This window comes from Neoarius graeffei, chromosome 21 (genome assembly GCF_027579695.1).
Source record: "Neoarius graeffei isolate fNeoGra1 chromosome 21, fNeoGra1.pri, whole genome shotgun sequence".
In the NCBI taxonomy this organism is placed as follows: Eukaryota; Metazoa; Chordata; class Actinopteri; order Siluriformes; family Ariidae; genus Neoarius; species Neoarius graeffei.
In genome coordinates, this window is record NC_083589.1 from 26,672,022 (window position 1) to 26,684,586 (window position 12,565).

The 12,565-nt window shown below is 40.8% G+C and overlaps 1 protein-coding gene across 1 annotated transcript in view; it reads right to left on the reverse strand.

The window, feature by feature from the left end:
- Positions 1-8,944: 8,944 nt before the first annotated feature.
- The window catches only part of LOC132870057 (angiopoietin-related protein 5-like), a 32,133-nt gene continuing 28,512 nt past the window's right edge, over positions 8,945-12,565 (reverse strand). Inside the window, exons 5-6 of the mRNA XM_060903601.1 lie at positions 10,812-10,997; positions 8,945-10,291 (exon numbers count right to left, since the gene is read on the reverse strand). Coding sequence (XP_060759584.1) covers positions 9,990-10,291; positions 10,812-10,997 — 488 coding nt within the window. The 3' untranslated portion in view covers positions 8,945-9,989. The remainder of the gene's footprint in view (positions 10,292-10,811; positions 10,998-12,565) is intronic.

Genomic DNA, 12,565 nt, shown 5'->3' on the forward strand with positions numbered 1-12,565 from the left:
GATCACTAATCCACACAGAAACCCCCTGTCCTGTTCCCAGCTACAGGATTCACCTTTTCGACTCCAGAGGATGCACTGATGAAAAATCCCAGCGCCTCTTTCTGGGTTCGCAGTTTACCAGAATGGGAGAGGCTCCGTCTGGTGGTGTGTGGGGGCGCGGTGCGCGCGCACGCGCACACCTCCTCCTCCTCCTCCTCCTCCTCCTCCTCATCCTCTCCTCATCAGCATCCCAATACCCTGCACACCGATCAGACATGACACTATGACCACTGACAGGTGAAGTGAATAACATTGATTAGTATCTCATTACAGTGGCACCTGTCAAGGAGTGGGATATACTGTATTAAGAGAAGAAGAAACCTTTATTTGTCACATCATCCTCTGCATTTAACCCATTTGAAGCAGTGAACACACCCACACACAGCAGTGGGCAGCCACACTAGAGCACCCAGGCACCTTGCTCAAGGGCACTTCAGCCCAAGGCCACCCCACGTTAACCTAACTGCATGTCTTTGGAGGAAACCAGAGCACCCGGAGGAAACTCACGCAGGCAACATACAAACTCCACACAGAAAGGCCCTCGCCGGCCGCTGGGTTTAAACCCAGAACCTTCTTGCTGTGAGGCGACCGTGCTAACCACTGCACCACCAAGAACAGTCAGTTCTTGAAGTTGATGTGTTGGAAGCAGGAAAAATGGGCAAGCGTAAGGATCTGAGCGACTTTGACAAGGGCCAAACTGTGATGGCGAGATGACTGGGTCGAACAAAATGGCACATCTTATAGGGTGGTCCCAGTATGCAGTGGTTCGTTCGTACCAACCAAAAGTGGTCCAAAAAAGGACAACTGGTGAACTGGAGACAGGGTCATGGGTATTGAAGGCTCATTGATTCATATGAGGCACGAAGGCTAGCCCATATGGTCCAATCCCACAGAAGAGCTATTGTAGCACAGACTGCTGAAACAGTTCATGCTGATACCATTCTGTTTGAGCCAGCATTAATTTTTTCAGCAGTTTGTGCTACTGAGTCACAGTCCAGTTCTTTCTCTCCTTAGCCCAGGTGAGACGCTTCTGACGTTGTCTCTGATTCAGGAGTGGCTTGATATTAGGAATGCAACAGTTGTAGCCCCTTTCCTAAAGACGTCTGTGCATGGTGGCTCTTGATGCACTGGCACCAGCCTCAGTCCACTCCTTGTGAAGTTCTCCCAAGGTTTTGAATTGACTTTTCTTGACAATCCTCTCAAGGCTGTAGTCATCCTTGTTGCTTGTGCACCTTTTCCAGCCACCCTTTTCAGCAATGACCTTCTGTGGCTTACCCTCTTTGTGGAAAGAGTCGATGATTATCTTCTGAACAACTGTCAAGTCAGCAGTCTTCAACATGATTGTGGTTGTGTGTACTGAACAAGACCGAGAGATACACTGTATTGATACTGTTTTACTCAAACTCAAAATGAAATACTCTAATATTTTGAGATATTGGATTTCTGATTTTCATGAGCTGTAAGTCATAAATCATCAAAATTAAAACAAAAAAAGCGCCTTGAAATATGTCACTTTACATGTAATGAATATAGAATATATGAAAGTTTAGCTTTTTGAATTAAATTCCAAAAAAATGAATCTTTTCATGATATTCCAGTATTTTGAGATGCACTAGTGTATCTTTGTGATAACACAAATTCTCTCTCTCTCCCTTTTGCGTGGGTGGGTCAGCCTTTAGATTGGGTGGGCCTAACCCCCTCCCAACTGCTTCATACCGATCTCCTTTTATAATGAAGGAACGCCATCTAGTGGCCTGATACAGTTAAACACAACACAGATATTTATTTATTTATTTATTTATTTATTTATACAGGTTGTGACTAAATTTTGTTTCAAATTTGTGTATTTGTGTATTATTTAATGGCAGAACATAGGTGGAAGAGTTCCAAAGTGTGGCAGTATTGTGAACTAATCCCCTAATTAAGGTAAATTAAATTATAATATTTTAAAAGTTCTAAAATGAAACTTTTATATGCACAAAATCATGGACCTGTAAATATATATATATTTTTTAAAAAGTCTTGGCAAAACCAAAACACCGGTTTTAATGATGAAATGAGGCAAAAAAAAATCCACCAACTTACAGATCATTAATTGCAGTAATCCCATGATTTGCCCAAACTGGATATGCTCTATCAGAGACAGATGGAGGAAACAGGGGGGTTTAAGTGAAGGTGGGACAACAAAGGAGTAGCATGAAACCCTTAAGCCAGTATCTCACTGGGCTGCGACAGCTTGCGATAAATTGCGAACGTCATTCGCGAGAGAGTTTCAAAAGTGTCTTGAAACATTCGCGGGGCTTCTCAGTTTCCTCGCATGAGTCGCAAAGTGTCGCTCCTTCGTCGCTGAAATTTTGAACATGTTCAAAAAATTTGTGCGACAAAATTTCTCTCAAAATAGCCGCAAATGCGTCGCTGGTGTCACAAAGCCGTCACAAACCCTTCTCAAGTCAGTTTCCGTGAGGCTTCCTCTACTTCTCTGCCTGCCGAGGGAAAGCAGGGCTGCGACAGCCTGTGACTAGTTGGAGACACAACAATTGCGGTAAAATATACGAATATCAATTCAGTGTGATTCCAAGTGAAATTTGTCGCTAATTCGCATATTTTATCGCAATTGTTGTGTCTCCAACTAGTCGCGGGCTGTCGCAGCCCAGTGAGATACTACCCTTAGTGATGTGTAAACTGGGACCAAAACTTTAGGCAATTGTCAGCAATAAGGTTAGAAGAATATTTGGATGGAGATATTGTGGATAGAAGTAAGGCAGGTGAAAAAGGGTATACATGAGGCACCTTCTATCTGCAACGATAGTGAAAGTTGGTCACAATGTTTATTAGAATATGAGTGTAATAAAGATAGAGAGCATATCTGCTGACCAGTTACACAGTATGAGGTTGTGCAGAGCTGGGCCCCCTACAGGCTTTGGTTTTGTTCCATACCGACTGGGAAATAAGGCTATCAAGGCAACAGAGAAAGTACTTGGCTTAAAGACAGGAATCCAATGAAAAAGACAAGAATTTAGGAAGCATGTTCGTTTTAATACAGCCATGGGAAAAAGAAGAAGAAACCAGTGGTTACCAAAACACTTAGTGCTACAAAGGAACTTATTGAATGGTCATTTCTATGGGGATTATGTCCCACATGCTGTGTTACTTGGCACGAGTTCACTTTTATGGAAATTTGTTTATAGTCAGAGATTCCTGAAGTACAGCAGAAAGAGATCATATCATGGTCAGATATATACAGCAATAGAGCTTGCGGATTTAACAGCAATCTGTGCTCCTATCTTCTCCGAGAGATGCTTGCAACCTCAGTGTTTAACCAGAGTGCAATCACCAGAGGGAAATAATTTGAATAATTGTTATTGGTGTACACTTAGGTTAGAGTTGTGGCATGTAGCACTCTGATCTGTGATATAAAATTTTGACTTTTCAATGTGTAAAACTGTGAACTCCAGTTCACCCTGTCAAAAGCTTTTCAGTGTCCATTAAAATTACCAACTCAAGAATTATAGAGGTGACAGTGGTGTGTATAATATACATGATATGGCCAAAAGCTTGTGGACACCTGCCCACCACACCTACTTGTGCATATCAAACAATTAGAATATCATGAAAAAGTTGTGGGTTTTTTTTCGTAATCTAATTCAAAAAAGGTGTAAACTTTCATACAGTGGTGCTTGAAAGTTTGTGAACCCTTTAGAATTTTCTATATTTCTGCATAAATATGACTTAAAACATCATCAGATTTTCACACAAGTCCTAAAAGTAGATAAAGAGATCCCAGTTAAACAAATGAGACAAAAATAATATACTTGGTTATTTATTTATTGAGGAAAATTATCCAATATTACATATCTGTGAGTGGCAAAAGTATATGAACCTTTGCTTTCAGTATCTGGTGTGACCCCCTTTTGCAGCAATAACTGCAAATAAACATTTCCAGTAACTGTTGATCAGTCCTACACATCGGCTTGGAGGAATTTTAGCCCATTCTGCCATACAGAACAGCTTCAACTCTGGGATGTTGGTGGGTTTCCTCACATGAACTGCTCGCTTCAGGTCCTTCCACAACATTTCCATTGGATTAAGGTCAGGACTTTGACTTGGCCATTCCAAAACATTAACTTTATTCTTCTTTAACCATTCTTCGGTAGAATGACTTGTGTGCTTAGAGTCGTTGTCTTGCTGCATGACCCATCTTCTCTTGAGATTCAGTTCAGGGACAGATGTCCTGGCATTTTTCTTTAGAATTCTCTGGTATAATTCAGAATTCATTGTTCCATCAATGATGGCAAGCCGTCCTGGCCCAGATGCAGCGAAACAGGCCCAAACCATGATACTACCACCACCATGTTTCACAGATGGGATAAGGTTCTTATGCTGGAATGCAGTGTTTTCCTTTCTCCAAACATAACACTTCTTATTTAAACCAAAAAGTTCTATTTTGGTCTCATCCATCCACAAAACATTTTTCCAATAGCCTTCTGGCTTGTCCACGTGATCTTTAGCAAACTGCAGACAAGCAGCAATGTTCTTTTTAGAGAGCAGTGGCTTTCTCCTTGCAACCCTGCCATGCACACCATTGTTGTTCAGTGTTCTCCTGATGGTGGACTCATGAACATGAACATTAGCCAATGTGAGAGAGGCCTTCAGTTGCTTAGAAGTTACCCTGGATCCATTGTGACCTCGCCGACTATTACACGCCTTGCTCTTGGAGTGATCTTTGTTGGTCGACCACTCCTGGGGAGGGTAACAATGGTCATGAATTTCCTCCATTTGTACACAATCTGTCTGACTGTGGATTGGTGGAGTCCAAACTCTTTAGAGATGGTTTTGTAACCTTTTCCAGCCTGATGAGCATCAACAACACTTTTTCTGAGGTCCTCAGAAATCTCCTTTGTTCGTGCCATGATACACTTCCACAAACATGTGTTGTGAAGATCAGACTTTGATAGATCCCTGTTCTTTAAATAAAACAGGGTGCCCACTCACACCTGATTGTCATCCCATTGGTTGAAAACACGTGACTCTAATTTCACCTTCAAATTAACTGCTAATCCTAGAGGTTCACATACTTTTGCCACTCACAGATATGTAATATTGGATCATTTTCCTCAATAAATAAATGACCAAGTATAATATTTTTGTCTCATTTGTTTAACTGGGTTCTCTTTATCTACTTTTAGGACTTGTGTGAATATCTGATGATGTTTTAGGTCATATTTATGAAGAAATATAGAAAATTCTAAAGGGTTCACAAACTTTCAAGCACCATTGTATATTCTATATTCATTACACATAAAAATTCAGGCCTTTTTTGTTTTAATTTTGATGGTTATGGTTTATAGCTCATGAAAATCAGAAAGCTAATATCTCAAATTATTAGAATATTTCCTAAGATCAATCAAAAAAGGATTTACAATACAGAAATGTCCAACTTCTGAAAAGTATGTTAGTTTATGGGCAGCATGGTGGTGTAGTGCTTAGCACTGTTGCCTCACAGCAAGAGGGTCCTGGGTTTGAGCCCAGCGGCCGGCGAGGGCCTTTCTGTGTGGAGTTTGCATGTTGGCTGCATGGGTTTCCTCCGGGTGCTCTGGTTTCCCCCACAGTCCAAAGACATGCAGGTTAGGCTAATTGGTGGCTCTAAATTGACCATAGGTGTGAATGGTTGTTTGTCTCTGTGTGTCAGCCCTGCGATAACTTGGTGACTTGTCCAGGGTGTACCCCACCTCTCGCCCGTAGTTAGCTGGGATAGGCTCCATCTCGCCTGCGACCCTGTAGAACAGGATAAGCAGCTACAGATAATGGATGGATGGATGTTCATTTATACACTCAGTACTTGGTTGAGGCTGCATTACTACGAATTACTGCATCAGTACGGCATGGCATGGAGGCAATCAGCCTGTGGCACTGCTGAGGTGTTACTGAAGCCCAGGTTACTTTGATAGCGGCCTTCAGCTTGTCTGTATTTTTGGGTTGAGTGTTTCTCATCTTCCTCTTGACAATACTCCATAGATTCTGTATGTGGTTCAGGTTAGACGAGTTGGCTGGCCAATCAAGCACAGTAATATCATGGTCAGCAAAACCATTTGGTAGTAGTTTTGGCACTGTGGGTAGGTGCTAATTCCTGCTGGAAAAGGAAATTGGCATCTCCATAAAGCTTGTCAGCAGATGGAGGCCTGAAAATCTCTGCATAGATGGCTGAGATGACTTTGGACTTGATAAAACACAGTGGATCAACACCAGCAAATGACATGGCACCCCAAAGCATCACAGACTGTTGAAACTTCACACTAGACTTCAAACACCTTGGATTCTGTGCCTCTCCACTCTTCCTCCAGACTCTAGGACCTGGATTCCCAAATGAAATGCAAAATTGAATTTCATCTCAAAAGAGGACTTTGAACCACTGAGCAATAGTCCAGTTCTTTCTCTCCTTAGCTCAGGTACGATGCTTCTGACATTGTCTCTGGTTCAGGAGTGGCTTGATATTAGGAATGCAACAGTTGTAGCCCTTTTCCTGAAGACGTCTGTGTGTGGTGGCTCTTGATGCACTGACACCAGCCTCAATCCATTCCTTATTACTTTTCTTGACAATCCTGTCAAGGCTGTGGTCATCCCTGTTGCTTGTGCACCTTTTCCAGCCAGCCTTTTCAGCAATGACCTTCTGTGGCTTACTCTCCTTGTGGAGGGTGTCGATGATTGTCTTCTGGACAACTGTGAAGTCAGCAGTCTTCCCCATGATTGTGGTTGTGTGTACTGAACTAGACCAAGAGATACATGGTATTTATACTGTTTTACTCTTAATGAAATCAAATATATTGAGATTTTTTAAATATATTTTTTGCACTATAGGCCATTATTATCAAAATTAAAATATAAAAATGCTTCAGACATTTTAGTTTACATGTAATGAGTCAAGACTATATTACATTTTCACTTTCTTAAATAACTGATGGAAAATATTTAACTTTTTCACAATATTGTAATTGTTTGAGATGCACTAGTACATGTGCTTGTTGAACATCCCATTCCAGATTTAGTCTCCCTTTCCTGTTATAATAACCTCCACTCTTCTGGGAAGGCTTTCCACTAGATTTTGGGGCATGGCAGTAGGGATTTGTGATCATTCAGCTACAAGAGCATTAGTGAGATCAGATAATGATGTTGGGTGAGGAGGCCTGGGGTGCAGTTGGTGTTCCATTTCATCCCAAAATTGTTCAGTGGGGTTGAGGTCAAGGATCTATTCAGAGCACTTGAGTTCTTCCACTCCAACCCTAACAAACCATGTCTTCATGGAGCTCGCTTTGTGCACAGGGGCATTGTCATGCTGGAGCAGGTTTGGGCTCATATACATCCTATAGACAATCTAGACAATTGTGTGCTTCCAACTTTGTGGGCAACAGTTCCTGAGGTGGTCTCAGTTCTTTTCATTTCAGAGGGGTCCAAGTTCATTTGCAGTCTTCACATACGCGCAAAAAATGCTGACTAATTGCTCCGAGTTTGTTTTGAGGGCTTAAAAGGTGTTTTCGCACCTAATTCCTATGTGTAATAATCCAACTTGCAATATTAATATTGAATCTGTTTTGTGCATGCAATAGTTGTTGAATTATTTTGTATTTATTGCAATTTGTACTGGAATGTTGTGTAATTTTGTAATTCTGTCATGTTTTAGGCATCAGCTTGGGATATCACCAACAGAATATGAGCCATTTTCAACAATAAAACCTTTGAATCCTTGAATCCTCTTGCCTGTCACCATGTAGTCAGACTTCTTGCATACCTAAGGTAGGACATCATGATGCTTTATCTGGGTGACTCAGGAGCATATATCATTTTCAACTCCTGTTTTAATGAATATTCTCAAAGTGGAGTTCTCTTGCAGTGACAATTCCTGTACTCTGTGTGTACTAAATGGGCATTGTGCCTCAAAACACAAAGCTTAATAATGGAACACCATTTAAGAAATGAGACCTTAAGAAGAGGTTAAATATGGATTTGGGTTCTTGTTCAGAGTTAATTCTGAGTAGTGATGAAAGACACATCATGTTCAGACCTCAGACTTAACAAAGGACTTTAAGCTATACTCAGACAGTTAGACACAGATGTGTCAAGGAGTCTACACATCCTGGTCAACACCTCTCCAATTTCCTCCTGTTGTGTAAGAGTTTCAAGTCAGGACCTGCTTATGTAATAATTAATACTGTATGTGCAATATGGGTGGAAGGGAGGGTATATGGGAAGGGAAAGGATGAGACTACTTGTCTTTTGTTGCATGTTTGTGTATATGTTAGTCTCTATATGGATGGATGAGAATGCATAAGGGGAGAGTAAGACTGTATTTTTGCTCATGTGTACATGTCAAATGTCACTTTTATCACTGCCAACACTGAAAGCATTTTTGTTATTTGCATTTTCACAATAACAGTATGTTTTTAAAAGCATTTCACTCTACTTCATAACAGCATTTTTAAATGAACCAACAACATAAAAAAGGTACATGCTAGTTTAAAGGACTGTAAGGTCCATTTAACTTCCATGTTTGGAAGGTAGCATAAAGGAGGCTTTAGAGTTGCGGACAAACTGTTAACTAACTGAATATCCAACTAAGATAATGGTGACTCCATGTTGTGTTTACACCTATGTTAGTAATAGCTTGCTTTGACATGTTTTCTCCCACAAGAACCTCGTGAAGGTCCATATTTTTAATGACTTTACAAGTTCTAGAAGTTACCTAACCCAAGACCAAACAAACATCACCTTAGAGTTGGTTATACTGTGGTTTATTCTGTAAGCAATTAGCTAAATATTTCATAAACACCAAATCAATGCCAAGTCCTTAAGTGTATTGAATATAGCCAGCATTCATAATAGGAAAGTAATGGTAGAGAAAACAGAACATTCATGCATTGTAACTGCTTTATTTTGCTCTTGGTGGCTCTGGAGCCAATCCTGGTAACACTCAGTGCAAGATGGGAGGATTCACCCTGGATGGGATGCCAGTCCATGCACACAATCACACACTTATATGACACGCAACTGTCATATAACAAAGCCGTTTGCCAAGTTTGGTGAAATTCCTCCACAAATTGTGAGAGGAGTTGATTTCAGAAGAATGTACACCCTCATGAAATTGTCAAAGTACAAGTTATTTAATCAAGGGTAAAAACTCTGGTAAAATTTTCACAAACAAAATTAAATTACAATATGCGTATTACCGTCATGTAACAAGGCTTTCTGCCAAGCTTCGAGAAATTCATCCAAAAATTGTGAGAGGAGTTGATGTCAGAAGGCAAGGACACCTTCATGAAATTGTGAAAGTACAAGGTTGTTAATCAAGGGCCATAACCCTGGTAAAATGCAACTGAATTGAACAAAATAACAATATGCTTACTACCAACATATAACAATGCCTTTTGCCAAGTTTGGTGAAATTCCTCCAAAAATTGTGAGAGGAGTTGATTTCAGAAGGAAAACACACTCTCATGAAATTGTCAAAGTATAATTTTGTTAATCAAGGGCTGTAACTCTGGTAAAATGTGACCGAATTTAATGAAATTACAATCTGCATACTACCAACATACAACAATGACTTTTGCCAAGTTTTGTGAAATTCCTCCAAAAATCGTGAGAGGAGTTGATTTCAGAAGGTAAGTACCCTTCCCAGGATGGACGGACGGACATCGCAACGACATAATCCCCCTTCGGACCTTTCGGCCAGCAGGGAATAACAAACCTACGAATGAGTAGGGGTGTACAAATTTTTGATTGGTACTGTAGGAGTAATTCTGTGTTGCTAATTAGCCTACGTGCATGTTTATGGACCTGGAGAACCTGGAAGAAAGCCATGCAAAGTGAACATCTAGATACATGAAATTGACATGTTTATTGTGTTAAAAACTGAAAAGCAATGCATTACTTTCTTGCTTGCTGCACATGCACAAAACTGATTACTTAATGGTCTTGATCATCATGCGTGTTGCCTTAGCCGAGTAGGGCTCAGGGGATTTCCAGGTGAGCCAGTGGAGGCCAGTTGCCCATCCACGATTATTTCCCTTTGGGTGCCAATCTCCATGCAGGTCAGCTGAGCCACAGCGACTGAACCACCATCCTCCACCTTCTTCAGCGCTACAGTCATCAGCCACAATATCCCCAAAAATGCATGGGGAGCAGCCATCATTGTCACGGTCATATGTACTGAAACCATAGCCATTCTGGTCAATGCCAGCATATGCCCCACGGATTGCATCACCTTAGGATGAGAGAAAGGGGTTTTTACTAAATTATTGAAAGGAATCTTGTTCAAGTATCTAGTGCAAAGTAAACTATTAGATCCTGTTCACACACTGCTGATTTGAATTATCTTAAATGTATTTGTTTGCTTAGTGAGTTGCTTACTCAGTCAGTATATCTGAAATACTATTTATATTATGTAAGTTTAGGTCATTTTGAGCTGAGCATTACAAAGTGAGAGAAAGGTTTTGGTATATATATAGAAACAAAATGGAAATTTAAGTCAATGTCTATTCATATTCACACTCCTAAATGTACACACATGTACAATATAACAAATTGTCATAGGTCATAGTTTCAAAATATACTTCACACTATTGCTGTATTTACATTAAAAGAGATGGCCTGGTATCCTAAGCATGTAACCCAACATGGATAAACATAAGACAGGTTAGTTTTATGCTGGGGTGACTGTTGAACCTGCCTGATTACCACAACATATCTTTTTTGCATAAAGTTGTACAGTTAGGATACTGTACCTGCAGTGCCACTGTATTTTCCAACATGTAGTTTATAGGCTGTTTTCTCACTGCCGATCCTAAAGTTTTTGTAATTAGCATAGACAGAACCTCCTTCAAAGTCCCACAGGTCTACTCTGAGCATTGATTTATGTTGTTTGCTTTTGGTTAGAGCCCATATTTTGGCGAGGCCCAGCCAGTGTTCATCTGAAAACAAGTTAAAAAAAAAAGTTAAATATACACTGCCCGAGCAAAAAAAAAGAAAAAAAGTCACACACTAATATTTTTTTGGACCACCTTTAGCTTTGATTCTGGTACGCATTCGCTATTGCATTGTTTCAACAACCTTATACAGCATCACATCATTTACTTCTATCCAGAGTTACAGTAATTTCTCTCCTAGATCTTTTCTTGATGACAGAAGAGTCAAACCACTCTGCAAAGGTCAGGACTCTGTGGTGGCCAATTCATGTGTGAAAATGATTCTTCATGCTCCCTGAACCACTCTCTCAGAATCCATCCATCCATTCATCCATTATCTGTAGCTGCTTATCCTGTGCAGGGTCGCAGGCAAGCTGGAGCCTATCCCAGCTGACTATGGGTGAGAGGTGGGGTACACCCTGGACAAGTCGCCAAATCATTGCAGGGCCAACACATGGAGACAAACAACCATTCACACTCACACCTACGGTCAATTTAGAGCCACCAATTAGCCTAACTTGCATGTCTTTGGACTGTGGGGGAAACCAGAGCACCCGGAGGAAACCCACGCAGACACGGGGAGAACATGCAAACTCCACACAGAAAGGTCCATGTCAGCTGCTGGGCTCAAACCCAGGACCTTCTTGCTGTGAGGCGACAGTACTAAGCACTACACCACTGTGCCACCCACTCCCTCACAATCTGAACCCTAATTGTATGTCTGTGCCATCAGAGAAGAAAAAAAATCCATTGATGTGATATCATTGGTCATTCAGTACATTCAGGTCATCAGCTGACTATTTTATTGCCCCATAATGTTGCTGAGTCTCAATCTGACCAACTGTAGCAACCCCAGATCATAACACTCCCTACAGAGCTTTGTACAGTAGACACTATGCATGATGGGTGCTTCCCTTCTTACCCTGACACACCCATCTCTCAGGAATAGGGTCAATCTGGACTCATCAGACCACATGACCTTTTTCCATTGTTCCAGAGTCCAATCTTTATGCTCCCTAGCAAACTGAAGCCTTTTCTTCAGATTATCCTCACTAACAAGTGGTTTTCTTATGGCCACACAGCTGTTTAGTCCCAATCCTGTGAGTTTTCATCACATTGTGAGTGTGGAAATGCTCTTACTTTCACTATTAAAAAATAGCCATGAGTTCTACTGTCGATTGTTTTACTTCACCAAACGTTTAAGTGACCTCTGATCACGCTCAGTCAAGATTTCTTTCCGACCACATATCTTCCATGAAGTTGATGGTTCACCACTAGCCTTCCAGGTTTTAATAATGTGTCAGACAGTTCTCAATTCCAGCCATTTCAGCAATCTCTTTAGTTGTTTTCTTTGCTTGATGCAGGCCAATAATTTGACCTTCTGAAACAAAATATCTTTTCTATGGCCACGGGATACATCTTCTGACATGGTTATTTAAGAAATATGAAGCTACTCACTGCATCAGTTAGAGTTAAAAGAATGTTTGCCAACTGAAACATACTATTCACTGCAGTAATTATCCAATCAAAGGCACTTAAGTATTAGGCAGTGTTGTTTTCGTTAACGATGACAA